The sequence below is a fragment of the Eptesicus fuscus genome, chromosome 4 (assembly GCF_027574615.1).
Source record: "Eptesicus fuscus isolate TK198812 chromosome 4, DD_ASM_mEF_20220401, whole genome shotgun sequence".
Lineage (NCBI taxonomy): Eukaryota > Metazoa > Chordata > Mammalia > Chiroptera > Vespertilionidae > Eptesicus > Eptesicus fuscus.
The window spans coordinates 77,122,485-77,149,331 of record NC_072476.1 but is presented as its reverse complement, the minus strand read 5'-3'; the positions used below and the strand labels follow the sequence as shown (position 1 = coordinate 77,149,331).

At 40.0% G+C, this 26,847-nt stretch overlaps 1 protein-coding gene across 4 annotated transcripts in view; it reads left to right on the top strand.

Annotated features, from left to right (window-relative positions):
- PIK3R1 (phosphoinositide-3-kinase regulatory subunit 1) overlaps positions 1-26,847 on the top strand; it is an 84,553-nt gene that overhangs the window by 35,760 nt on the left and 21,946 nt on the right. For all 4 annotated transcript variants that reach the window (XM_054715202.1, XM_054715200.1, XM_054715201.1 and 1 more), the window contains 3 exons: positions 20,614-20,706; positions 21,134-21,208; positions 26,471-26,602. In XM_054715202.1, the coding sequence (XP_054571177.1) occupies positions 20,614-20,706; positions 21,134-21,208; positions 26,471-26,602 (300 nt within the window). The remainder of the gene's footprint in view (positions 1-20,613; positions 20,707-21,133; positions 21,209-26,470; positions 26,603-26,847) is intronic.

The window sequence follows — 26,847 nt, the reverse complement described above, 5'->3', positions numbered from 1 at the left end:
ATTCTTCTGGGACTGTCAGCAAATATAAGGCCAGACCAGGAGAGAGCCATTCCTGACAGAGTGATTCTGCATTCTAAATCTAAACATAGCTGTTCAGAGGTTTTGTTGTTTTGTATGGTCAAGTCCCTTCCCTTATCCTCCCCCTCTTCAATTAGGATGGAAAATTGAAAGTTTGCTGAAAATAATTTTGAGCGGGTTTTTAGATTTGAAAAGGAGCAGAGGGATTTTTCAGTCCAACTTGCAAAAAAAAAAAAAAAAGAAAGGAAGAAAGAAATAGAGGATGAATGATGTGGTCTTGGGACACTGGAATCTCTTTATAAAGCAGAAGTCATCTTACGGTATTTTCATCTAAAACTTTTATTCAAAAGGGCATCTTTAAAAGAGCGTTGTTTTAGTGAAGTCTTCAACAACAAAAAAATGACCCTGGCTCTGGCCTGGTGGCTCAGCTGGTTAGAGCGTTGTCCCATACACCAAAAGTTTGTGGGTTGGGGCCCATGGGATCAGTGTTTCTCTCTCTCAAATCAATTAACATATCCTCAGTTGAGGGGGAAAAATTATTTTTAACTTTAAAAAATGACTCTGTGTCAGGAATTCTAAGGATAGGGTTATGGTACATTTCTGGAACACTGATTTAATATAATATTTAGGTCAACTTTACATTGGAGCTGGCCCGAATGGAACTAAGTGTTGAGTTAGTTACCATTTGTAACTTACTTTTTACAACTTTGGTGCGATTTAAGGGAAGACACCCTGGGAAGTGCTTAGCTCTGGCTCATAACCATAATCATGTTTCTTTTAGGTCTTAACACTTTATATAATATAGGAGAGTAGATTGCATAAGTACAGTTCCCCCCCCCCCCTTTTTTTTTTAAATGAGGCAAATGAAGCAATATCTTAAATTAAGTCAGGGTTTCCTGAGGTTCCGGAATCTTATTCCTTAATTTTCCACTGGGTAACCTCCAAATCCTTCTCTTGCATTTGTCCCCGGTTGACACAAGTCAGGCCACATTTTGTACCATGAGTGGATGCAATGCTGCCCTGAGCTGTCCTTGCTGGGAGAGCCATCCTTCGAGGGAAATAAATCTGGAGTGGCCTGGGACATTCGTCACTGGATGGCTCCAGGAGCTTAACTTTTAAGCTTTCTAAATGGATGATGAAATTTAGCAGCATCTAATTTTCTAAAAAATTCCAAAGGAGAATTGTTTCGGCCCCTGATGTTCGAGGTATTCACTTTGTAGTCCTCTCAAGTTTTTGTCAGATACAGGTTTTTCCATGCCACGGATGTGAAAGGGACAGCCCACTCGCCCTGGTGAAGGGAGGTTAGTGTTGCGCAGGAACAAATGGTGAATTCAGGGCTTCTCCCCAGTCTTTGGAGGTATTCATTTTCCACCAAGCTGCATGCGAATGGCATCTTTATCTGGGTCAGCCTCTGGCTCAGCCTTATCGTCTCCTTCAGCAGTGGGTTAAACAAATGTCACTTGTCAGCTACTTATTCGTGACCCTTATGGACCAAGCATTAATTTGAAGCTAGGCTCCATGAAATAGTCCTTGGGGGAAATGGGTCTGTGAATTTATAATGAGCTGTATCTTCATTTTGAGTACTTTCATGGTACAGTATTCTTTCAGGACCCCACCCTGACTGTTCCCACTGCTCTTCTTATAACGTGGGAGGGACTCAGAGGGCAAAAGTGAAGCACATTGTCAGTGTGAAGCAGCTACTTCCTCTAGTATTAGTAACTGTTGTCATTACCCACCCCCGTAATGGAGAGATTATAATATGCACATTCATGAATGTTCTTATGCTGTTTGGAACATTATTTATACTTTTGCAAAATTCCCGAACAGTGATGATTGTTTAGGACTTGGGTCTACAAGACGTTTCACATTAAAATGCTGATAACATCTTCAAAAAAACCTCAGAGACGTGGGCTTTGCAGGCCTGGTGAAGGAGTGCCTTTGTGGTTTTATTCTTTTCTCTGAAGCACCCAGTTGTAAGTATGGATACTGAATTCATAGGGGTGTATTTACAGAAATCTTTAAAACCAGGTAAGTATCTGTTTATTTAAAACTGCACCTCATTCAAAGCAACTTGGATTACCCCAACTAGGTGTTTTTCTGTTCGTGAATGAAAGTAGCCTGAACTTACTACTTACTTATTAACCTATTGCCTTTCTCTACCTGGACCTCCAGGTAGAGAAAGGCAATAGGTTAATAAGAAAAAATCCCTGCTTTTCTCTTTAACTTGTCTTTATTCTTTCCTTCCTCCCTTCCTTCCTTTCCCTTCCTTTCCCTCCCTTCCTCCCTCCCTCCCTTTCCTTCTTTCTTCATTCCTTTCTTCTCTCTCTCTCTCTCTCTCTCTCTCTCTCTCTCTCTCTCTCTCTCTCTCTCTCTGTTTTGAGGGTTAAAAAAAGGTATAAAAGCATTTTGTTATCTTTTAAATGCTACAGAAATTTAAGGTGTTATTGTTACAGTACTTGATTTTGCCATTGTGGTCTGAAGCTGATGGTTGTTGAAGCACTGACAGTGAGCAGGGGTGGGTGTCCTACATGCTCGTCTGGTCTCAGCTCTGCTGAACCCATTGACCCGAGTGTTTTAATGATCTTATTTAGACACATTTCAATGACTCGTTCATAGCAAAGTACTGAAGAGTCATACGTGTGCATGTGTGTTTTCAGAGAAGATTATGCCTGAAATTCTGCAATTAGGAAACTTTGGCTGGAGACCCTATTAACATCTACCAGGTCCGTCTGATGTGGTAACATGAGAAGCTTAGTTGGTCATTTTCATTGCAGGGTAGCTGTTGATCAGACCCTGACTGGGAGGCTGGTTTTTGAGCAGGGGAGACAGAGGGCCCACAAGGCGCTGAGCAGTTCATAGATTGAAAAGGAGGATTAGCAAGAGAATGAAATAACGGAGGCAGAAAAATAGTGTCAATTTGGGAAAGAAAGACAGAAATGCTCAGGATGGCCTCCTGTTTTTCAGTTTTGTAGGCTTTTCCCTATTGAAGGTCAATGTATTCACCCAGCCTTTTGTGACTCTGTAACCCATCAGCTGTGTGCGCGCGCACGTGTGTGTGTGTGTGTGTGTGTGTGTGTGTGTGTGTGTGTGTGGCGGGGGGGGGGGCAGGAGGGGGAAGTGGGAGGCAGTGAGGCACTAGTACTTGTCCTGTGGGAGAGAGTGACCTCCTCAGGGTGTGGCCTCCAGGGAAAGGCCGGCAGGCTACCACAGTGATGTGTACCATCAGGGATGTAGGATGCTGCGTGGCCCAGTCTGCGGTGGGAGCAACAGACAGGTGAGAGCTGCGTGGCTCCGCCAGGCCCAGCTTACCTGCACATCCGGGTGTTTTCCCAAATCAGCAAGTAAAGGGATTCAGAACTCGATGAAATGTGGACAGATGGACAGTAGAAGTTGCCTCTTTGTTAGGAAGAGCTGTGAAGTTTCCTCGACCCACAGATTTCACCCCCTCCTGTTTACCACAGATCCTGCTGAAACGCAAACATAACCCTGGAGGAGAAACCTGTTAACATAGGGCCAACCTTTAGTAATTTAGTGTTGATCCCATTTATGCCTTTGGCTTGCTGTCTGTAAAAAGACCCCCAAAGGGGAGTAATACAGGCATGACAGTCAGTTAGGGTTGGGAAAATGGACATACTACACTGTGACGTTAAAATGTTCTGCTCGTACTTTTTCTTGTGTTCTGCAAAATGGTCTTCTCCTTTCTTTGTTCAGACAACTTTTCCAGAACAGATTGATGAACATTTTCAAATAGTCACTTTATATGGCAAATATCTGGGTTTTTTGTTTGTTTGGTTGGTTGTTTTTTGTTTTTCCTAACACCATACCATTTTTTTTTTTATTGTTCATCAATAATTTCTGAGTTATTCATATACTGTCTTCAAGTACTGGGTGAAGAAAGGACTAATACTTATGGGTGTTAAAATCTTGATGTTACATTATTTCAGGGTTTATGTTCAGTACTGGTAGCAGAAATACATAACATAAGTGTTCAGTTCTTTTCCAGCATCAAGTTCAATTCATAATACTATTCATAGAGCACTTGAAAGGATCTTAAAATGATAACCCGATCCATATAACTTACATCTAAGGAAACTGAGGTCCAGAAAGATTCTACTTAGAGGAGTCGAACCAGTGTTCACTAAAAACTTCCATGTGTCAGGCCCCCGACACAGCGCAGGGTACAAGATTAATGTCCCTGCTCCGGGTCCCTGCTCTGGAGACACTACCGTCACGAGCAAAAGAAGCAGAGGGGTCATTTAAACCCAGGTCAAACAAATTCTAAAGTAATTGTTCTCTCATTTACATTAAGTAAATTACCTAAGGTTTCTTAGTTGAGAATCTCAGATGGATCCTAGTCAATCGTACTAGTAAGTTTCATCTTCAAATTGTCTTCTTTGAACAAGAGTTCTTGAACATTTTTGGGAAAATGGGCCTCCTTATAGATGGGTATGAACAGACACTCTTTGATCACATCCTCTGTGTCCTGTCTGATGATTTTGGGACAGATTCCATGAGTGACTTCCCAAAGCTTGCATTCTCTTGGTGATCTTGAACCACCTTCTTTATTTTTTAAAAAAATTTCTTTATTGATTAAGGTATTACATATGTGTCCTCATCCCCCATTACCTTCCCAATCCCCCACACACACTCATGCCCTCACCCCCCTGTTGCCTGTGTCCATTGGTTAGGCTTATATGCATGCATACAAGTCCTTTGGTTGATCTCTCTCCCTTACCCCATTCTCCCCTACCTTCCCTCTGAAGTTTGACAGAGTGATCGATGAATCTGTTTTTGTTCAACAGTTTATGTTGTCCATTATTTCCCATAGATGAGTGAGATCATGTGATATTTATCTTTTTTCTGACTGACTTATTTCACTTAGCATAATGCTCTTCAGTTCCATCCATGCTGTTGCAAATGGTAAGAATTTCTTCTTTTTTACCGCAGCGTAGTATTCCATGTGTAGATGTACCAGTTTTCTAATCCACTCATCTGCTGATGGGCACTTAGGCTATTTCCAAATCTTAGCTATTATAAATTGTGCTGCTATGAATATAGGGGTGCATATATCCTTTCTGATTGGTGTTTCTAGTTTCTTCGGATATATTCCCAGGAGTGGGATTACTGGGTCAAATGGGAGTTCCATTTTCAGTTTTTTGAGGAAACTCCATACTGTTCTCCACAGTGGCTGCACCAGTCTGCATTCCCACCAGCAGTGCACGAGGGTTCCTTTTTCTCCGCATCCTCACTAACACTTGTCATTTGTTGATTTGTTGATGATAGCCATTCTGACAGGTGTGAGATGGTACCGCATTGCTGTTTTGATTTGCATCTCTCGGATAATTAGTGACGTTGAGCATGTTTTCATATGTCTCTTGGCCTTCCTTCTGTCTTCTTTCGAAAAGTTTCTATTTAGGTCCGTTGCCCATTTTTGATTGGATTATTTATCTCCCGTTTGTTAAGTTGTATGATTGAACCACCTTCTTTAAATGTTGATTTACATCTGAAATTAATCTTTTCAAGCTGTTTAGTGCAGGTGGTGTGGACACAACTTTACAGACCGCACACTTCCTCCTGAGAGTCAGTTTCCTGGGTAGCATCATAAAGTAGCACATGCTAGCAGGGTTTGACCTGCATAGCCAAGCCCTAAAACCATAAATTCACACCTAGAAAGCCTTGCTGACTTGCTAAATCCCGATGTCAACTGTCTCTTAAGGTGAGCTCCTCAAATCCCTCCTTAGAAATTCAGGCACAGGCATCCCACTGCCTTCAGACTCAGAGCTCTGAGGAGGAGCACACTCACTGCCATTCTGTTCTTTTCTTGTTGCCTTTCCTGAATAGTAATGTTTGATTCAGGGCCTTTTAGCGATTTATAATGTTGTCATATAATCTGAGTTGAGAGCTGCTTGCCACTTCCAGTTTCTGGCACCCGGAAAATACTTTGCATTTGGATAAAACAATAGCTGCTTGACTTTTTAAAGGAAGAGTTTCTCTTCTGGGTCCAAACTGGAAGCAGATATTTGAGCTGTGCAGCTCATTTTTTTCTTAGAAGTGTTGGTTAGGAGCTGGGCTTAAGCTTCATGTTCCATGTACTTGGAAAAAAATGAGGCTTTAGGCCTGAGAGCAAACCACATGGGCACCTGCTACAAGGGAGACAGCACAAGCTAAGTTCCTCCATCCTTGTCCACGGTCCCATGTCATGCTGCCTTTTTAGCAGGGGTTTGAAGCCCAGCATTTAGTATTGTGACCAACACAGCTGAGATTGTGTAAGAATTGATTTATTAAGCTGCTGCTTCTGTATAGAGGGTGTGTTAAGTAGAGACTTTGAATTTGAAGGTACTGGGCTATCAAAATACAGGCCAGCGGACCATCTTATCAGGAGGAAAGACAGCTCCCTGCCTCTGCCTCCAATACTAGGTACGCATTTCTGCCTCCTCCCCCTTTAGTATTAACTTCTGTTCATTTATCTTGTAGCCAATATCAGACATGTTAATGATCACTAATTTTATAAATGAAATGATTACAGCTCAAGCTGTCAAGATGTGAACCTCAGCAGACTAGGCTTTCTGACTTAATAGCTAGACTGTGGCAGCCTTGCCCTGAAAATGGGACCTATGTCAGCTGCGGTCAGCTTACTGTGTCTAGCAGGAGGTACCAGACACACTTCATACTCATCCTAAGGGTAGCCAGTAGCAGACAGAGAGCCATCAGACGAAACAGCTTTACTGACCACGGCATATCTGAAGAATCAACTTACAGGTCTGCCTAATGTCCCCACCCCGCACTGGGCATTGTGACAGACACCAGGATACCTGCTTCCTGGTGTTCTTAGTGTTTACGGTAGTGAACACGGCAGGTGCCCCAGCTCCTTCCCATCCACCCGGACTCAATGCCTCTACAGTAGCGTTAAGTTAACCTTACCCGCTGAGAGTAAAGAACGCAGAACTCTTATTTGACCCTCTCGGGATATAAGGAAGTTGGTTCTTTGTATAACTTTTTAGTTTTATTTCAAAGCTCACACATTCTCCAGAGAACCAGATTCACACTGAGAACCGAAGACTGCCTTCTAGAGCCATGCTGCCCAGTGCAGGGTCCACCACCATGTGTCACAGTCGCACTGAGCCAATTGAGTAGTGTGGCCGGGTCAAGCTGAGATGAGCTAAGAGTGTAGAAGAACGAAAGAAGAATAATATATCTCATTAACAGCTTTTATATTGATTGTACAGGTGTGGGCAAAAGCAGGTTTATAGTTGTGAGTAGGTGAAACAGTTTATTCTTGTATTATTTCTTGTATTATTTATTTGTAATACAACTGTAAACCTAGTTTTGCCCACCCCTGCATGCTGAAATGATAATATTTTGGATATATAGGGTTAAATAAAATATTTAACCTGTTTATTTTCACTGGTAATGTGGCTACTAGAAAATTTTAAATCACATATAGGGTTCATAATTGGACCCCATCATTACAGATTACTAAAAGCCATTTTTTTTTTCTCTGAATTTCTGGTATCAATTCTGCTTGGTGCTGATTTTTATATTCTGTTGGATTTCTTTTCTTTTTAAAAAAACTTAATTCAGTTTCTAACTTTTTAAATTTATTAGGGTGACATTGGTTAATTATATGGGGTTCGAGTGTGCGGTTTTATGATACTGATACTCTGGACTTATTTTCATGTATACCAATGTCTTGTCTTCCAAAGTGATCAGTTGGTAGAGAGAGGGCCATGGAAACGGTTGGCCTCATACTGTGATTTTCAAGGATGAAGAGGGTTGGTTGTCATCATGAATGGGAAGTTCTCTCATATAGTGGGTGTAGATCAGATATGCTCAACATCCGGTAGAATATCATAGCATTTTAAAAATACAGTATGTAGGAAATGGGCCGGTCAGGGAGTGGCTGTTCTTGAGCTCCCTACTTTCCGGGTCTGTTCTTAAACTAGAGAACTCTTATCTTTCTAACTTCGTGGACTGGCAGCCCAGTTTCCAGAGTAGTGCACTGGACTGTACCGAGAAAAGGTGCAGTCTCTACGGAAACCGTATGCCCTGAAGGAACTCATGGGATGACACTGAATTAGTACACGAGGATCCCTTGGAAGGAAGATGACTTTATGTCTTCTAAACCACATAAGCTCTGACTGGTACAGCTTTGTGAGCCCAGACAAATCATTTAACCTCTCTGAATCTCAGTGTTCCCCTCTGTAAAATGGGGATGATGATAGAACCTTCCTCATGATGAGATAACTTCAGACTGACTTGGGCTATGGTGTCTGCTCTGCCAGACACTAGTCAGGTGACCTTGCCATAGTTACCTAACCTCTATCTTTCCCATGTACAAAGTGAGACTGATGTCCTTCACAAGGCTGTTATCATGACTCAAGAAAATGACCTACGTGACCAGAGCAGCATCTAGGCCAGTGACTGTTTTCTTGCCTCCTCACTCCCTCAGCCTGACTTTCATGTTTCATGATCTCCATCCCCCATCCCCTAATTCATGATGTATAGAAACTGAGTTAAAGTGACAGTTTCTGATTTGTGGTAGTCTTGACTTTAAGAACATGTAGTGACTTAGTTGTCTTCTCTTAGATCTACATATAGACATTGGAGAAATGTTTCAGTCCTTTTAAATTTGTTCATTCTGACAAACTGAAATTTATATCTCACTTGAAAATACTACTTCAAAAAAGCTTCTCCTCCCTCTGTTAGAAATTATAAGTTAAAGTAGACCAATGAAATATAATTAAATTGTCATTTTTAATTTATTTAATGTCATTACCTCTCCTATCCCCATATTTGAAGTAATTTTTTACTTGGTACCAACTTCATTCATCCCCTGTGATTTTTGCCAGATTTGCAACAATGCAGTGCCTAAAGAGAAAATAGAGTTGTTTTGAGAGTAACTCATGATTAAATAATTTAGTAATTTTATGTTGGTCATGTGATCTCTTTGATTTTATCTTTCAATCATGGAATTGAAGGACTAGAAATTATGTTACAACTTCTTAGCTAAACCTTCCCACTTCCCTGATGTGTAAGTAAAGGCCTAGAGCTATTCCCCTGTGATTGACATATCTGGAACTCATGTCCTCACCTATTGTCTTAATATTTTTTTCCTATTACTTCACAATGGCTTTTCAACTGTTTTCATATGCTATAGTAACCATGCATAGGTACGGAGTATTTTCTTTTTTTTTTACATAAAAGTCACAAAAAGGTTGCAACGTGTTGTAAATTAAATCCCTTTCTGTTTTCTCCAAGGGGTTACATTAAATGGCCCCCAAAAGTATTTTCGGCCTAAAATGAATATGTGCCTTGAAATAGATAATGCAAAAAGTGACCAACAGGGGGAAACGTAATATAGCCTTTTAAATTAATTTGCTTAACTTGTAGGCCCTTTTAAAAAAATTACCCAAGCTCCCATGGAAGCCAGCAAAAAACATCTGTTGTTTTATTTATAGCCACAATTTCTAAGAAGCATATTCTATAGCAGATGAAAAAGAAGTTGACAGCTCATAATTCATAAAGTTACTGAGGCCTAATCTGATAGAACAAAATGTACAAAATTCCCTCCCTCCCATGGCTCAGGCCTTATCACTTCCCTTTCAACTGAAGAGCAAGTGGTGCAATGGAGAAGTGGGGCATAGGTGGTTAAGAAAGAGGCGACTCTGAGATGAGAATGCGGAGAGGAACACCCTGCAGTGATCAGTGATTGCTGCCACCCCTGGGCCGCCCCTCCGCCCCCAGCCTGCGTCACCGGGTACTTTTAATTAACAACATTACAGGTATTTTCATTATAGCAAATCAACGTTTTCCTTATCATTCCCATTTCTCACTGGGAAGTTTTAGTCATGTGCTATCTGCAAATTGTTACCAGTATATTTTCTAGCAAGAAACTCGCGTTGGTTAAAATTACTGATTGAGTAGTTTCTTATCTGGATCCAGTTACTTTTTTTTTACTTCACTCCTTCCCTTTCACCACTTAGCTCTCATTTATTTGACATAGCTACATTTTTTTCTGCTGATTTTTAAGCAATTATAAAAATACCCAGTTCTCAGCGATCATATATATATATATATATATATATATATATATATATATATATTTTTTTTTTTTTTTTCCTTATTTCTGAGACGCTTGGGGTACACAGGCAGTCTTCTTTCTGTAATCAGCATATGTTTTATATGTTGCTTCTGTTCTGTCTGTAGGGTCTCCTGTATATCAGTATTGTGGTGTTGTTTTTTAAAAAAGGGTAGATTGGACTGGCACAAATAAGTGTCTAGCATTGTATGCTTTCTTATCCTAAGCTTGAGAATTTAATGATATGATCCAACTGCTGCCCAGATTGGCACATCTAAAATCATTATACTTAAAAAGAAAATCATAAATAGAATAAGCCATGAATTTTTTTTAGCCAAGATCACAGAAAATGAGATATATGAGAATTTATTAGCCCACCAGAACTAATCACATTTGTTTGAGGCAGTGGTCGGCAAACTCATTAGTCAACAGAGCCAAATATCAACAGTACAACAATTGAAATTTCTTTTGAGAGCCAAATTTTTTAAACTTAAACTTCTTCTAAGGCCACTTCTTCAAAATAGACTCGCCCAGGCCGTGGTATTTTGTGGAAGAGCCACACTCAAGGGGCCAAAGAGCCTCATGTGGCTCTCCAGCCGCAGTTTGCCGACCAGGGGTCTGAGGTAATGAAAGTATATTGCTCATTTAAAAACAGACAGACACCACAACAACTCTGATTCCTCACACCATTGTTTAGGGTTGTGTTTACTGGTACTTTCACCTCAAAATTGTACCCTTTATTATACATGGATAGCTTAGTTTTGTATCAGTGATTTAAAAAGAACTGTTATTTAAAAAAAAACCCTGACTAAATACTGTATCTTATTTTCTTATGTAATTTTTATGTATTAGCTGGTAGGGAAATTTCTGTTCAATATTTCCTGGCCTCTTGTCTTTTTTGCCTTTTTTTTTTTTCCTTCCCAATCCCACAGATAATCTTTTTTCTCTTCTCTCCCTCTCTCGTCATGAGCACTTTATCTCCCTTCATATACTTATTAAGCATATCTTAGTAAGATTTCATTTTGGAATCCTTTGGAATATAAGTTACAAAATATATGTGCTTGTAGGTTGTTTGCTGGGCTCCTTCTCCACCCAGCGATGATCCAGAATAGTCCATTTGTACCTTTGCCGAAAGTGATAAGTTAGCCAGCCATATTCAGCTGGATAAAAACCCATTACGTCCTTGGGGAAGAATGTGCTTAGTTTAGCCTTATGAGAAAATATTTAATAAATGCTGCCCTGAAAATATTTAGCCTAACTGAGTGGGCTGGCAGGGGTTCAATCCTGATAAAACCGAGGTGCTGGCGAGAAAATGGCCCACCAGTCCAAGCTCAAGTTGAACAAACATACCTCTCTGGTCACTAAAGGTTGTACTTGTGTGTGTCTCCCGCTGCCAAGTGCTTTTCCATCCACATCCTGCAAAGATTTTTCAAGCTCTCCCTGGCTTTGTAACCACCAGAATGTTGTCATGCGGCGTGTCTGCGCAATGAGGGAACTGAGATTCAGAGCGGCTATGGCTGGCTTTGAAGTTGACCAGTTCTTCTAAATCCTACTCTTGCCACTTACTGCTGGCATGACTCTGGGCAATGTGCTTAACTTTTCCTAGTCTCAGTTTCCTCGTCTGCACGGTGGAGGTGGCCACGGTACCTCCAGGGTTATAAAGATGAAATGAGACAAAGCACACACAGCGCTGAACACAGCTGTCAGCACCAGGTGTTCAGTGCACGAGAACGACCAGCAGTAGTGCTAGTCCTAGCAGCAATTGTAGTGATGGTTAGATCAGCCTTTCTAGCATTTCCTGTCACTCTCCTCCTCGCCTCCCCCAGCCCCATCACAGCTTAAATGGCCGAGTCCTCGAATGTGGCAGGAGGTGGGAAACATTCTGGTGTGGGCATCAGGAGAACTGGGTGCTAGCCTCCGGCCTGAACTTACTGTGGGAACTTGGCAAGTTGTGGCCAAGTGACCCCTTTCCACCAGGGATACACAGATACATAGAACAGCAGCGCCTCTCTCGCTAGTCTCTCTCTTTTGGTATCTAATTAGGTATCATATCAGATCTAATTAGAGTTTTTGGCTAGACCCTCTGCGTCGGTCAGCATCATCTGCCCAACACAGGTTCAGAAGTTGAGCTACTGGGATCTGGGGCGTTTAGGCAGTAAGTGTGAAGTATGACGGTTGTTAGGATCCTGTCTCCCACTGTGATCTAGATTTTCTCTCTGTGACTGATGGACTCATCCTAAATCCTTGCTGTTCCCAGTGTGGTCCCCGGACCAGCAGCCTGGGCAGCACCTGGCAGCTTGTTGGAAATGCAGAACCCTAAACCCCACCCTCACCCACTGAAGCAGGTTTTTACTATGCATACTGCATTTAGGAAGCACTGCCTCGGGAATGTTTGCTAAATACCTGTAGAGTTGGTATTTGACTTTTTTCCCCCTTAGACTGAAGGTTTCTTTCCTCTCTGTGGGTGTAGTATATTGGTGTATTAGGCAGCCTGGGCTGCTGTGATGAAATCCCATAGACTGGGTAGCTTCAACAACAGAAATTTGTTTCTCACGGTTCAGGTGACTGAAAGTCCGGGTGCCTGTATGGTTGGGTTCTAGGGAGGGCTCTTCCCTAGCTTGCAAGCAGTTGTCTTTTCTCTGTGTTCTCACATAGCAAAGAGGGAAAGAGGAAAGTCTCTGGCATCTTTTCTTACAAGGGCACTAATCCCATAATGATGGCTCCACCCACCCTCATGAGCTCATCCAAACGTAATTACTTCCCAAAGGTTCCATCTCCAAACACTGTCATATTGGGAGTTGAGGCTTCAACATATGGATTTGGTGTGGGAGGGGGACACAGTTCAGTCCATAGTAATTGATTTCTGTAACTTACTTTGAAATGTATAAAAAAGTAAGAGATTGCTGTATAGATATGTGATAAAACAATAAGAGATTACATTTGGAGTCTAGGATGAGGATATATGGGGGATTCACTGCAGTTCTCTGTACTTTTTGGTATTTTAATACATCAGAGAGAAAACTCTGTTCTCTCTGTAGTTATTAGAATGGATTCTGGTGGTTCTTTTCTCTGATTTCTATCCAGGCTTTCTTCAGACTGCCTGTTCCGCCTAGCTGGACAGATTTTCCACTTTGGCAGTCCCCCCCTCCTTTTGCTCTCTCTCCTTGGTCAGCCAGCGTCTTGCTTCCGTGTAGTTAGTGAGGTTCCTACCTAGATCAGAACACTTCTTTCTGGTCTTCAGTTTCACCAGTAGCATCTTTCTATCCAGTTCCTCTCTGCCCTCTCATGATCGGAGGATCTTTAATTCTTACAGGATTGGGCTTCTCAAGTTACACTGGAAGACCTTGCTTAATTATTTGTAAGCATTTCTAGCATTGCATTTTATACCTTCGACTGTGAAATCTATTACCAGATATAAATGGGAGAGAAGTGGGTGCTCCCACACACACGTTCACCCTGAACCACGAGGGAGACAGCAAGGCTCACTGGAGCCCCCAACTTCCTCTTGTTGTTCAAGGCGATCCCTTTGCTTTCTCTTTCTAGTGTTAATTACTTGCATTTCAGAATGTTTTATAGTGAGGGAGAATTATACAAATTGTACCAACTTGCTTATTTGGTGGGAGTTAAACTCTGAGTACTATGGCTGCTCCTGGGATCAAGCATCAGATACCTGTTTACCCTTTAAATTGGGGAGACGGCAGGTAGTTTTGGGAAACACGTGATAGATGTCTTTTCTGAATGGAGCTTGTAGACTCTGGTGGAGAGAAAGGTCCAAGCTGAACGTAGGGTCACTACTTATGAGCTTTGCTACCTAGACCAAATGACTTAACTTCTCTAAGTCTTAATCTCCTAAGCTTGAAATTGGGGATAATAAGGACACCTTTGAACTGCTATAGATAATAAATGAAATCATGTCTGTAGAATACTACTGGGGTGTGGCTCCTAATTGATGTTCAGTAATAGTGACTTACTTATTCTACAAATGGTCCAGTACCCATTGTTTGTGTCACCTGATTTTTCCTTCTTTCTTTCCCTCGGGGGTCTCTTAGTCATACTTCCTCTGGAATCTTTCTAAGCCAACAGACCAACTTTCCTTATAAATCTTTAACCTAAATCCCACAGACTCAGCTATAAATTATTTTCCTGATGAAGAGAGAGGTGAGTCCCTTTCTTCCCCATTTACCTCCTGCTCAGCATTTTAATTTGCTATGCACTGTAAATGGTAATCTTTAAATCAGACTCCAATTTAGGTGATAAGAATCACAATTAATTAAGCTAGCCTGTCAAAGAGTAAGTAATCTTGTGTTTCAGTTACCTTAACTCTGAGACTTTAGCTGAGGCTATCAGAAGCAAAGCTGTAATGTCTGTTTATGTTTAATAAGATCTTTGCCTGCTATTTGTTTCCTATACTGGTTTGCTGTCTAGAAATAAAACTAAATGGGTAGAAGAGTTCTGATTCCCTTCATTTGTTTTTAAGCTGTGGAGCAGAGGAGATCAGAGGGAGAAGATGAAACAAAGATACTAAAGACTAGTTTAGGGCCGTGGCCTGTCGGCAAACTGCGGCTCAAGAGCCACATGTGGCTCTTTGGCCCTTGAGTGTGGCTCTTCCACAAAATACCACGGCCTGGGCGAGTCTATTTTGAAGAAGTGGCCTTAGAAGAAGTTTAAGTTTAAAAAAATTGGCTCTCAAAAGAAATTTCAATCGTTGTACTGTTGATATTTGGCTCTGTTGACTAATGAGTTTGCCAACCACTGGTTTAGGGTATCTGAAAAGATTTGCAAACTTTGTTTAAATCTGTTGACAATTCTTTTAATTCCTTTCAGCTAGTTATCTCTGGACATGATGTAGCTATGGCTGAAGATTTATTTTCACATCTACTCTTTTTACTTCTATTTTTAGTTGCCCATATTCCTTCCTCTCCCAAAAAAGCTCCTTTCCACCAAGTTCAGTATCATTCCAGCATCATTTTTTTTAATATTTGGAAAACTGAAGAATAATAACTCAAATAGATTTAGTATAATGGTCCTTATAGGGAAAAAGTGAAATACAGTAAAAATAATGTGATATTTTAAATATGACTTCTGTAAAAATATTGAATATGTTTATACATAAAATAAAAATGCAGGTGTCTACCTTCTCATATGCTTTCTGTTTGCCACCTTTAAAAGTATCGAGAATTCTTTCTGTCTTAATAATATTTTCTGGTTTTAAAATGTGCCATTGCAATTGGGTATTTTAAAAATCTGTTAACAATAATAATGAAAAAGATTGCATGAATAATTCTAAATTAATCATAGCTACTCATTAGTTTGTACTTTCTATATACTGGGCACTATGCCCACCATGCTGATTTATAGTATTCATTGAGTCACTGTTATACTAATAATTATTCCCATTTTACAGATTAAAAAACTGGGTTTCAAATTAATTAACATGCCCAAGATTACACTCAATAAGTGACAAAACCAGGACTAAAACCAAGGTCTCTTTGGCTTTAAACCTGTGCGTTTAATAATTTCTCTACTGCTGATGGAACAGGTATGTTCCACATTAAGGAACCCATAAATGTTTTTTTGCTTAGCTTAATTTTTTTTTAGCTGCATTGTCTTAGCTAGCATTTGTTGTTATAGCTTTGCCCATAGAGCTTAAGAAGTTTAAACATTCAGGGTATTAACCATTATAGGCATAAAGTATGAGTGTGCTTATAAGGTTTATTTAAGAAAAGTATTGGGATTTGTTGGATTCTTGCCCACCAGAATGTACTTTTTTTTTAAATTTGAAATAATGAGGTTGTTTCAGACAAAAATTAAGTTTTGACTCAGCAACAGAGATTAGACAAACATCTTGACTTAATATTGATCCACACTTTGCATATACACACTCTCTTCCACGTATTTGTATTAGATTTTAAAAGGTAAGGGGCAGTTTTTCATGTACTTCCAAGCTGCTTTCATCAGTAATGAAATACTTGGCTTGGGCAGTCTCTGGAGCCCCAGAATTTCAGCTTAAACTTTCCATTCGTCCCTGCCAGGCACTAAGTCTAAAATATCTTTTTTTATGGAGACCGCCTCCAAAAGGTGTGGTGTGTGCTGGTTTCATCTTGCACTTTGTAGCGGTGTTGGCACCGTGCAGTGCGAGGAATGCCACTGTCTCCCACACACCGCCGGTGCCCAAGACTGTTCAGGCCTGTCCATGTTAGTGGTTTGGGACGGGCCTGAGTTTGGAGAGAAGGCTCTCTTCTGTCTACGTGATTGGTTGTCACCAGGGCAAAGGGGGAAAAATAGAACTAGTGGAAAACGCAGAACCTGATGTGTCATCAAAAATTCTTTCTGTAGTTTGGAGCACCTCGTTCAGTGTTGAAGACCGATTCCTCTTTTCTTAGGAAACAATACGCCTTGGCTTCGCCTCTTTTAGACCCTACTGCTGTTCGTTTTTTTACTTCTTTCTCCTTATGTAATACTGATTTCTTCTGATGAAAAAAATGGTTCAGCTAAGAATCTGCCTTCATCAGATTCTTGAGAGTAGACTTGCCTCCCCAGACTTATACACTGGCTACCACAGGATTCACAGATAAAAAGCATTCCTCATTCAGGTATAAAAATCTGTCTGGAAGATGAAATCTAATGAGAATTTATGTGCAAACTTTATGACGAGCATGCTAATTTCTGTTTTGTTTGATAGCCACCATAGATGATCTATATATATTTTTAGGTCCATTAATTTTGGTTTATTGAACTGTATGATGTGGGGCTTATCAAGGACTTTTGAAAGAACAACTTACCAAATTTGATAATTCCTAGCAATTGCCATTTCCTGTTGGATTTTTTTTTTAAATGAGATCTCATGGAAAAGTAGATATCGACCTTGAGTATTTAATATAATTAAAGGAATCGTTGATTTTAGGATTGTTGAAATAATGAATATTTTAGTTTTAGAATGCTTTTTAGACTTTTGATGTTAGTGGATCCTGTTACCTGAAGTAAAAGATGTGAACTTCAAATGTTTCTGGGTAGGACTTCCACATTCCCTGTTTAAATATTTTAAAGGGGAAATGGATTGAATCACAGATATTGTACTAGAGAATAGGAAATCCTTGCATTGTTACTTTTAAAAATCGTCTCCTTGTAAGTTTACCTTTTGAAACTCCCATTGTAAAACCTTGATCAGCTGTGATGATTCATACATTTAGGTAATAAACCTTTTTTCAATATTAAAACTTCAGTAGGAAATTCAGTATATTTCCTGTACTTCCTATCACATACATACATCTAATTTCTTTCTTTTTGCAGTATTCTGGTGTGTGCTCTGAGAAAAGTTCCAGATACCTGATAGTTATCACAATGCATTTTAGAAACTTCATATAACACTTGTGTGAGTGAAACAAATGGTATTTTATAACTCAGGATACTGAAACTAAACTACTTTTTTTTTTTGCCAAGGAAACATTGAAAGAACTGAGGAAAGAGGGATTTGCTTTTTTTTCCCTTCAAGCTGAAGTGAAGAAATAGAAAGATAGCCAACTCAGTAATATAACAGCTGTTGGGTATATATTTCAATTCACAATTAGGTGAAATCTTTAACATTTAATTTAACTTTCATATTTGCCTGCAGAAATGATTGGTTTGATAAGATTCCGAAAGGAGATAAACCTTTATTAAGTAATTCCATTTTCAGTTGCCTACTTTAAAGATTTGTTTTTTAATTTAAAAAGCATAATGCTTAAATGCTTGTGTAATTTATGAGAGAAGAGAAAGTAGAATTGGGCATGTTAATTGGATGAGTGTTGGATGGATATGTGGGTTCGTGGATTTATGATTTAATTGTTAGCTTTCTGCATCTTGGCATGTGCTAATAAGTAAGACCTGTAAGTTTGAGAGGGCTAAGAAGAGAACGACAGTGAATCCTAATTAATAACATTTCTGCACATCATTTCTCTACCTTTATGTTTTCCTTCTGTTACATATGCTGATGACATTTCATTTTGTTCAGTAGAGAAGGCATTTATGGGGGAGGATATTTTTATGAGCTTATAGTCTTTGAAAGGCAAGGGGAAATAGCTTATATAGTTAATCCTAGGAAATTAAATGGTGTGCTCTTTCATTTTATAGTTTTTCTTTTTACAAAGTTTTAAGTTAAGTCTCTATGAGACTTTCAAGGCATTTGTATTTTAAGTGCTTTTCAGGTATGCTCACATTTTAACATTTAGAGACTTGGGATGGCATTGCTGGATTTTTTCAGGGAGTCACCCACATGACCTTGCTTATCATAACAGTACATCCTAAAACTTACTACTAATCCAAAACAGATCACTAACTCCATCCTGGATATTCCAATTCCAGAGCCCTGTGGTGGTACTCTGATTTCCTAGCAAATTCTCAAGTGGTCCATAGGCCCAGGCAGGTAAAGGAAACGCAGGAGAGGTAAAGTTCCCACTCAGCTGTCTGCATAGTGACTGTCTGGAAAGTCAGTGGCATATCTGTCCTGCCTTCAGGAAGTCAAAAAGGGGTTCCAGTGATGTTACAGTAGCATACAGTCACCCAGTGAACAACTTTGCATGCCCAGAGTTCAGATGTGGATCAGCCCTATGTCCAGGCGCCCTGTCCTCAGGGATGACTTTAGGATGGCTTGATAATGGGAGTCTCTACAGCACAAAGCCAACTCTGGAATCTTTCATCTGCTAGAACTGTGCTTTCCAATACTGGGGTCACTAGCCACATACAGCTATTTTAATTTAAATCAATACAAATTAAAAATTCAGTTTCTTAGCCCCAGCAGCTGCATTTCAAGTGCTTAGTAGCTACATGTGGCTAATCCAGTGATGGCGAACCTATGATACGCGTGTCAGCACTGACACGCGTAGCCATTTCTGATGACACGCGGGCCACTGAGGTGGCCGCATGCCGAGGATGAAACATTTGCGAAATAATGTTTTTTCCTCAAAAGTGACACACTACCCGAGTTATGCTCAGTTTTTTGGCGAAGTTTGACACACCAAGCTCAAAAGGTTGCCCATCACTGGGCTAGTCACTGCTTTATTGACTAGCACAGCTATTAGAACATTTTCATCATCACAGAAACTTCCACTAGACCAGAGGTCGCCAACCGGTGGTCCGTGAGGTCTAAAAGGTGGGCGACCGCTGCACTAGACAGTGCTGCTGAGGGTTTTCTCCCATAATTTAGCTCTTTTGTCCTAGGTGGCTGCAATGGCTAATAGAGATGGGTGGCAAAATCAGGTGTTGTCTGTCACAGGACAAGCTGCAATCTAAAAGGATCTTAGACCATAGGGTATCAGGTTTGCAAAATGATATAAGGCCATTAATTCTCTGAGGTCAAAATTTGTTAACACAATTTTATTTATTTTTATATCGTAAATCTGTTGTTATCTTATACAGACTCATAGTATTAGAAAGAGGACCGCTTATTAGAAATTTGCTTAACATGATATGTGGCTTATAATAATTACACACCTGAGATTTCATTGAAACAAAATTGTAAATATTTAGCCTACCCTATATAAACTATTCCTAGATTGAAGTACACAGTAATGAACCTTAAGTGTCTAAAAAGTTATTAATCAATGGCCAATAAGCAGGTTGCACATGTAGATATTTTCATAAAGATTATTATTTTACCTATATTTTGCAGTTTGAGAAATTTGAGGTGGATATATTTAGCTCCCTCTTCTGGTTTATTATGATAAAAATTTTTATTTAAAATGTTTCATATGATTGTGGAGTGAGAATACAGTTATCAATGTAATGTTGGAGGACATTTGTGTCATCCAGTTCGATTTCTTCCTTTGAATCATTATAATCAGTAAAACATGTAAATAGAGCATGGGAAAATGGGTTCATGAAAGTATCACATTTCTTAAGATATTAATTGACAAAAACAGTGTAAGCAAATAAAGGCTCTGATGCAAGTACAGAGGGACTTAACCTGAGTGCCAAGTGATCAGTGATTGTGTCTATTGGCTTCCAAATCTGATACTGGCCAAACCCATGTTCCACTGTGTCTGAATATTTTAAAGTTATAAATTACATTAACAAACGGATAAAATCTGTTCTGTCTTCCTGCCTGTACAGTTATTTATTCATAATGACCAGGAGGCCACATTTCAGGGGCCTTGCACATCCAAAAATTCCATTCCATCTGAGCCCAAGGGTAGGGAGGCCTACCCTGGGGAGGATGGACCTGGGGAAGAGGCCAGGAGAAGCCTCCAGGGCAAGGAATTTGGGTATTCCAAGTTAGTATTCTGAGTGTGTCCTTGGAGAGAAAGCCATGTGTCTTGGCCCCCAAACTCATAACAATGTGGGAAGAGGCACAGCTGGAGGAGGCCCAGCACAGGGCTCTCTCTCTCTCTCTCTCTCTCTCTCTCTCTCTCTCTCTCTCTCAGGACTGAGTTTACTACTGTCAAATAGAACTAAATTATTTTGCAATTAAATTTTCTTCATTGTTGCTTGATGTATTCATTGCCCCAAATTAAATATAATCATAGGATTTTGTTTATTTGCAGCTTTGACCCTTCCGGATCTTGCAGAACAGTTTGCCCCTCCTGACATCGCTCCACCTCTTCTTATCAAGCTAGTAGAAGCCATTGAAAAGAAAGGTAATCTGACGGGTAGAGGGAATCAGCGGACTTGTTATATCCTTGTTTCATGGGCGTTACAACTTATGTTTGACTCTTGGGGCATTCATCAAATCCTGTGCTAGATACCCAAGGCAAGTGTTGCTGTGTCCTGGGGACATAATCTTGGTCCGATTTCTTGCTCCATATTAACATGTAGTTACTCTATGGAAACTATTAAGTTCTCCATAATTTAAAAAATATAATTAACTTGCTCCTTAGTGGACAGAAAATTTTGCCAAAGTTATTGACATGCCAGATAGGATTAATAGTAGGCGTTGACTTCCAAGTATATTTGGTACACATCTAGAATAGATATTGGATGGAAACTGGAATGTCTTTCTGGCAGCAGGCTCACAGGTTCTCCAGAGAGCTGTGTTTCGCATGCTCACTCTGTTTTGTGTCCTAGGTCTGGAATGTTCAACTCTATACAGAACACAGAGCTCCAGCAATCCAGCAGAATTACGACAGCTTCTTGATTGTGGTGAGTGCCATGGAGCTACAGATACAGATGGCAAAGACAGTGCTTACCTTTCTCTTTCGGGTAAAGCACAAAACACTTGAACTTAACTATGCTACCTTCTAAGTTTGAAGGGAGCCCAGAAATCAAGCATAGTTCCCTCTGCCCTATTATGGTAACAGTGCAGACCTTTGATGTTTGTCTCCTGTGTTAGGGTGTGTGTGCACGCCTGCCGGTAGACATGTTGGCCATCATCACAGCCACAGCCTCTGGAGTTGCAGAGGAGAGAAACAGCCTCTTGGGATTTCTCTGGCTCTGCATATCTACCATCTTTCTCTGACCCTGAAGTTGGCTACATCTAACTCATCTGGATCAGTTTAAAAAATACTTATCTGTCTGTGTCATTTAACAAATGACTCTTCTGACCTTTTCCTTTTCCCTCTCTTTTTCCTTTCCTTTTCTCTTTCCTATTCCCTTTCCTTTCTTTCTGTCTTGCTTTCTTCCTTCCTTTCTTGTTTGCTTACGTTTTTATGCCATATTTACATTAAGTAACATCATGATATTGTTATAGTCCACGATGTACTATAACACCGTTGGTTTTCCTCTTTAAACCAACTCTGAAAGAGGAAAAAAGCCCTGGTTGATTGCATTTGCCCATTTCTGTGGTGTAAATATTCTAACCATGCTCAGTTTCCAACTCTCATGTTATCACTGCACTCCAACTTGGGCAGAATTGAGCACAGTTACAGTGGCCCTTGTGAGTGGGTACAACCCAGCTCCTGCACACCAATTAATGACATCAGTTAATTCAACCAAGTAGTGGTTCTGTTATTTGTCCCTTTCTTCTTTTGCCAGACAGAATAAAACTGTACAAATGTGAATAAATTTACTTGCCATCACTTTTATATCTATTTCTATATCAACTCTCAGATCCTTCATTTCTTTCCAACACTTTCCTTTTTTAGAAAAATAATTTTCCTCTTCACATTATTTTAATTGATGGACATTTGAACAAAAAAGAGTGAACCCGTTTTAGAAGAAGCTTTTTCAGACATGTGCAAAGAATGCCCACATGATAGTTAGCAAATGAAAATCTGAAGTGTGAGGCAGCTTCAAAATTTTTAGAAAAGATGTTTCAGGGGATAAAGGAGATTAGATTTTTATCAGTATATAGTTTCACTTGAAATGCACCACCTGAATGTTTGAAGCTTAAAAAATGTTTTTTCTTAACTTTTTTTCCCCTTTGGACATGGAAATCAGTCTTACGGTGCAGCGCATGTCCTCTGTACTGCTGTGTCTCCTGTCTTGCCCACAGAGTAGGTCATTAGAAGTTGAAAAGCATAAAACACTAGGTGAGAGACCTGTTTTTCTTTATTTTTAACAGCTTTACTAGGGTGTTAAGGAAACTGAATTTTTTTTCCTGAGCCAGTTGAAATAGTGATACATGTTTTGGTCAGAAAATCGGTCAAGTTGAACATGTTAAAAGTCACAGGAAATGTTTAGACATCAGAGACCAATGCAATGGGAGTTATTTGAGACATAGTGGTTATGTTTTTAAATGTGACCAAACACAAATGATACAGTTTAGTTTTTTTAAAAAAATCCTCACACCACTTGTGAGGTGGAATAAATAACCAAAATGCACGTCAACAATATATTTTGACAGATTTCCTTCCCCTTTTGAGATCAAAACACACACATAGAACACTGGTTTCACTGGGCATTTGGATTCTGTACTATAAAAGTGAATTTTGTGGCAAAAAAAAAAAAAAGAAAAGTAAGCAATATCTAAATTTAGGAGTTGATCCTTCAGGGCTGTTTCCAGCTTGAGGATTTTCAACTCATAAAAATATTGTAGTATTCTGGAAGAAGCTCAGAGATAAGTCACTTACACTAAACAGAAACATATCTTTTAACCAACGCTATGAATTGCCAGTGTCTGAAAAGGACAGACTGGAAGACTACAGCTCACTTTTATTATCAACTACTAAGTTCTCTTATTTCACCCACATTTTAACCTTTCGATTTAAGCATCAGTTATTGCTGATTGACAGCTCTAACTTGCACCCAAATTGTTCTGACTCCAAAAGTCCTTATACTTATGTTCCCACTATATTGCCCTAAAATGAATTATTTTGTTCTTGTCTTATGTGAATTTTTTTCCTATTTTGGTTTTCCTTAACCTGAATCAGGTTTTTTCTTTAAAAGTTCTCATCAGAACAATTTTTGTTAACTAGGCTTACTGTGATCATCATTTCACAATATATACAAATACAAATCATTTTGTTGTGCACCTAAATACAAATACAAATCATTTTGTTGTGCACCTAAAACTAATATAATATCTCAGTTTTTAAAAAGTTAGGCCTTTTAAACCTCAGACCTGTAATTGACATTTTAGGATAAACAGTTCTTTGATGTCCTATGCAAGATAGAATGGTTAGCAGCCTCTACCCACTAGGTGCCCTCCTCCTCCAGTTGTGACAAAAAAATGTCTCCAGACATTGCCAGATCTCTGGTGGGGGTGCAATGGGGCAGCAAAACTGGGAGCCACAAACAAAGAGGTCGGTTGAGGAGGGGGTACCATTCCAGTTGGAGGAGGGCTGAAGCGGTGGAGAGTTTACTGGTTATCTGTCTTGAGTAGAACTCGGTGAAAAGTGAGGTGGAAGAGAATGTGAACTCCCCCACCCCAGATCTAAAGATTGGACAGCTCTTACCTAGGTAGCTGCGAAAGTCATGGATGGCTCTTGGAAGTGCTTTAATGCAAAAAAGAAGACATAGGACAGAGGTCAGAAACTCCCAAGAAATTTTAGACGTTACATTAAAAAAACAAATAGAACATACTATGTCATGAATTTTAGTGGAATTTGACATAAGGTGAGCTGATGCAAGGATTTGCCAAAGACTTAAAATAAGGCTATTTCATTCAAAGATGGTTAAGGCTCTTGGGGATACACCTCCGGTGTTAGAGTAATGTTCATTTACCAAAGCCCTACTCTAAGAACTTTTTATATAGTTTAGTCCACAGACATTGAACAGGCACATTCTATGTGCTGGTCTGGGCACTGGGAGAGGCAAGAGGAGCAGGTAAGAGCCATAGTCCGTGCCCTTGAGGTACTCTCAGTCCAGCAGGGAGACAGCCATTAGCATCCTGTCTGGGATGTGTCATGATAGAGACGTGGCTCATCAGCACTGCTCTGGCAGAGAAGACAGCAGGAACCCTGCCTGATGGAGGGACATGTGGAATATTTAGTGTCTTAATGTTTATACCACATCACCCATTGGTTTATCACATTTTTTAGGATGAACAAAATAAGTAATAATTAATTTGCTGGCCAAGAGACTTAGTAAATGAAGCATATGGGGCGGAGTGTGAGGGGGTAGGCAGCAGCTTACCCAGTAGTCAGTGGCTATGGAATGTTCCCATAGTGATTCACACACAGTTTTGCTTGACAGTCCACTAGTAAGTAGTTGCATTACTTTCGAGGTGGGTGGATCCTTTATCCAAAGACCTAGTATCGCCTTTCCCACGCTTGGGACATATCTAATGTGATGTCTCTCCTTAGTTCTTTGTAGGACATTTAAGTGATTTAACCCTTTGACTCTCTACCTTTTAAGTTTAATAATTCTTTTAGTCAAACCTGCCAACATTTTCCATGAAATGAACTTTTTGAGCTTTATGGTGCGTGATTATCTTTTGTAAAATCTGCCTAGTTAGTTGGGCAAGTTTGGATTATGTTAAGGATGTGTCCAGGGAACTGTTGTAGCTTCAGGCTCAACCTGGAGTGATTTATATCATCACACTTGGTTCACGGAATCCAGAATACCACCCTCTACCCGTGCTCAAACATCTGCTTGCTCATCATCTTCAGGCTCCAGCCTCATCCAGTCAGTCACACGTTACGTTAGTTCTGGATAATGTCTCACACATTTCTAGCTGTGTTAGAATTCAAATGACCAAAAGTGTTATTTTCACTTCCAACAGCTCTGCTTTCCAACTTATTTTTAACACCACAATTAATAGATCAGTTTAAAGATGTAGCATTTTGTGCATCAGCTCACCTTTTCTCCATTGAGTCTCCAGATAATTTTCTTCAAGTTACCCTTCATGTCACGAGTGCATCTTTCACCAGCAGCCAAACGCCCCTTGTTTCTGGATGGCCATTCCTGCCCCAGAACCCCTTCTTTCTCCTGAGCACCGTGCCATTTTCTCTCTCAAGCACTCAGAGTGGCTTTGATTCATATCACCCCATTCTTGAATTGCCTGACCTCTTTTCCAGCTGAAGGATTTGCTGGACAGATATGCTTGTGGCACTATTCTTCTGAGATGGTTCAGAGCCCACTGGTTAGATTAGTAATCCCCTGATCTTAGTACCCTGTCAGAATTAGGGGGACATGTGTTAAAGATGCTAAGGTTATTTTTATGGGTATTCTTGAGATTGCTAAAATTCTATAATATCTTACTGTGTCAATCAGTCACTCTGTTGGGTTAAACTTATATTAATTCTGAGATGCAGTATTTAGCAACTCAAATTTTAGGAAGTCTAAGAATTTGCATTTTACATTTTCCTGTTGAGGTTTTAGGAAGCATTTGCTATATGATTAGACATTCCTAGGCAAAACCCCTCTCAATCAGGGCAAAACCACCCTCCAGAAATGTTTTGGGGACTACATTAGTTTGTTAGAGCTACCATAAGCAAAATTCTACAGACTGGATTACTTAAAAAAATAGAAGCCTGTTTTTTCACAGTTCTTGAGGCTGGAAGTCCCAGATGAAGGCAGGTTTGGTTTCTTCTGAGACCCCTCCCTGGTTTACAGATGGCCACCTTCTCGCTGTGTCCTCACGTGGCGCTTCCTCTATGCGTGCACCCCTGGTGTCTTTTTGTGTGTCTAAAGTTCCTCTTCCTATAAGGACACCAGTTAGATTGGATTAGGGCCTCCCCTAATGGCCTCATTTTAACTTAAAACCTCTTTAAAGGCCTTATCTCCAAATATAGACACATTCTGAGATATGGGAGTTAGGGCTTCAGCATATGAATGAAGGGACACAACAATTTTTATTGCCCCCAAGTCTGGGAGTGTGCTCCCGGCATAAGTGCACACTGTGCTGGAGATAGACTGACACAAAGAAAAATTGTTTAAAATGCCAGGGGCAACCCCTGTGAGAAACTCATATAAGTCCTTACTGCTTCCTTTCATATGTCACATGTAAGTCAGACATTCAGAAAATGGGCCCAACCATTGTATAAAATGTCTGAATTTTTTTTTTTAATGTTTTTATCATAGATGCCGCCTCCGTGGACTTGGAAGCAGTTGATGTTCAAGTTTTAGCAGACGCTTTCAAACGCTATCTCTCGGACCTACCAAATCCTGTCATTCCAGTAGCTGTTTACAATGAAATGATTTCTTTAGCCCAAGGTTTGTTTTCTCTTGGAGAACCTCATTGAACATGTATTGAGATGTGGCTGTGCTTGTATAGTCTGCATATGAAGAGATGATTTTTTAGAAAATATTTGTAGGAATCTTTCCTCCTCCCCTCCCCACCCCCAACTCTTGACCCCACATCACCACCCTACCCCCACTCGAATTCGTACAGCTTCCCTCCATTAACATCCAATAGAAGACCCAGCTCCTCGTTTGCTTAGGAAAACTGTCCACATGTT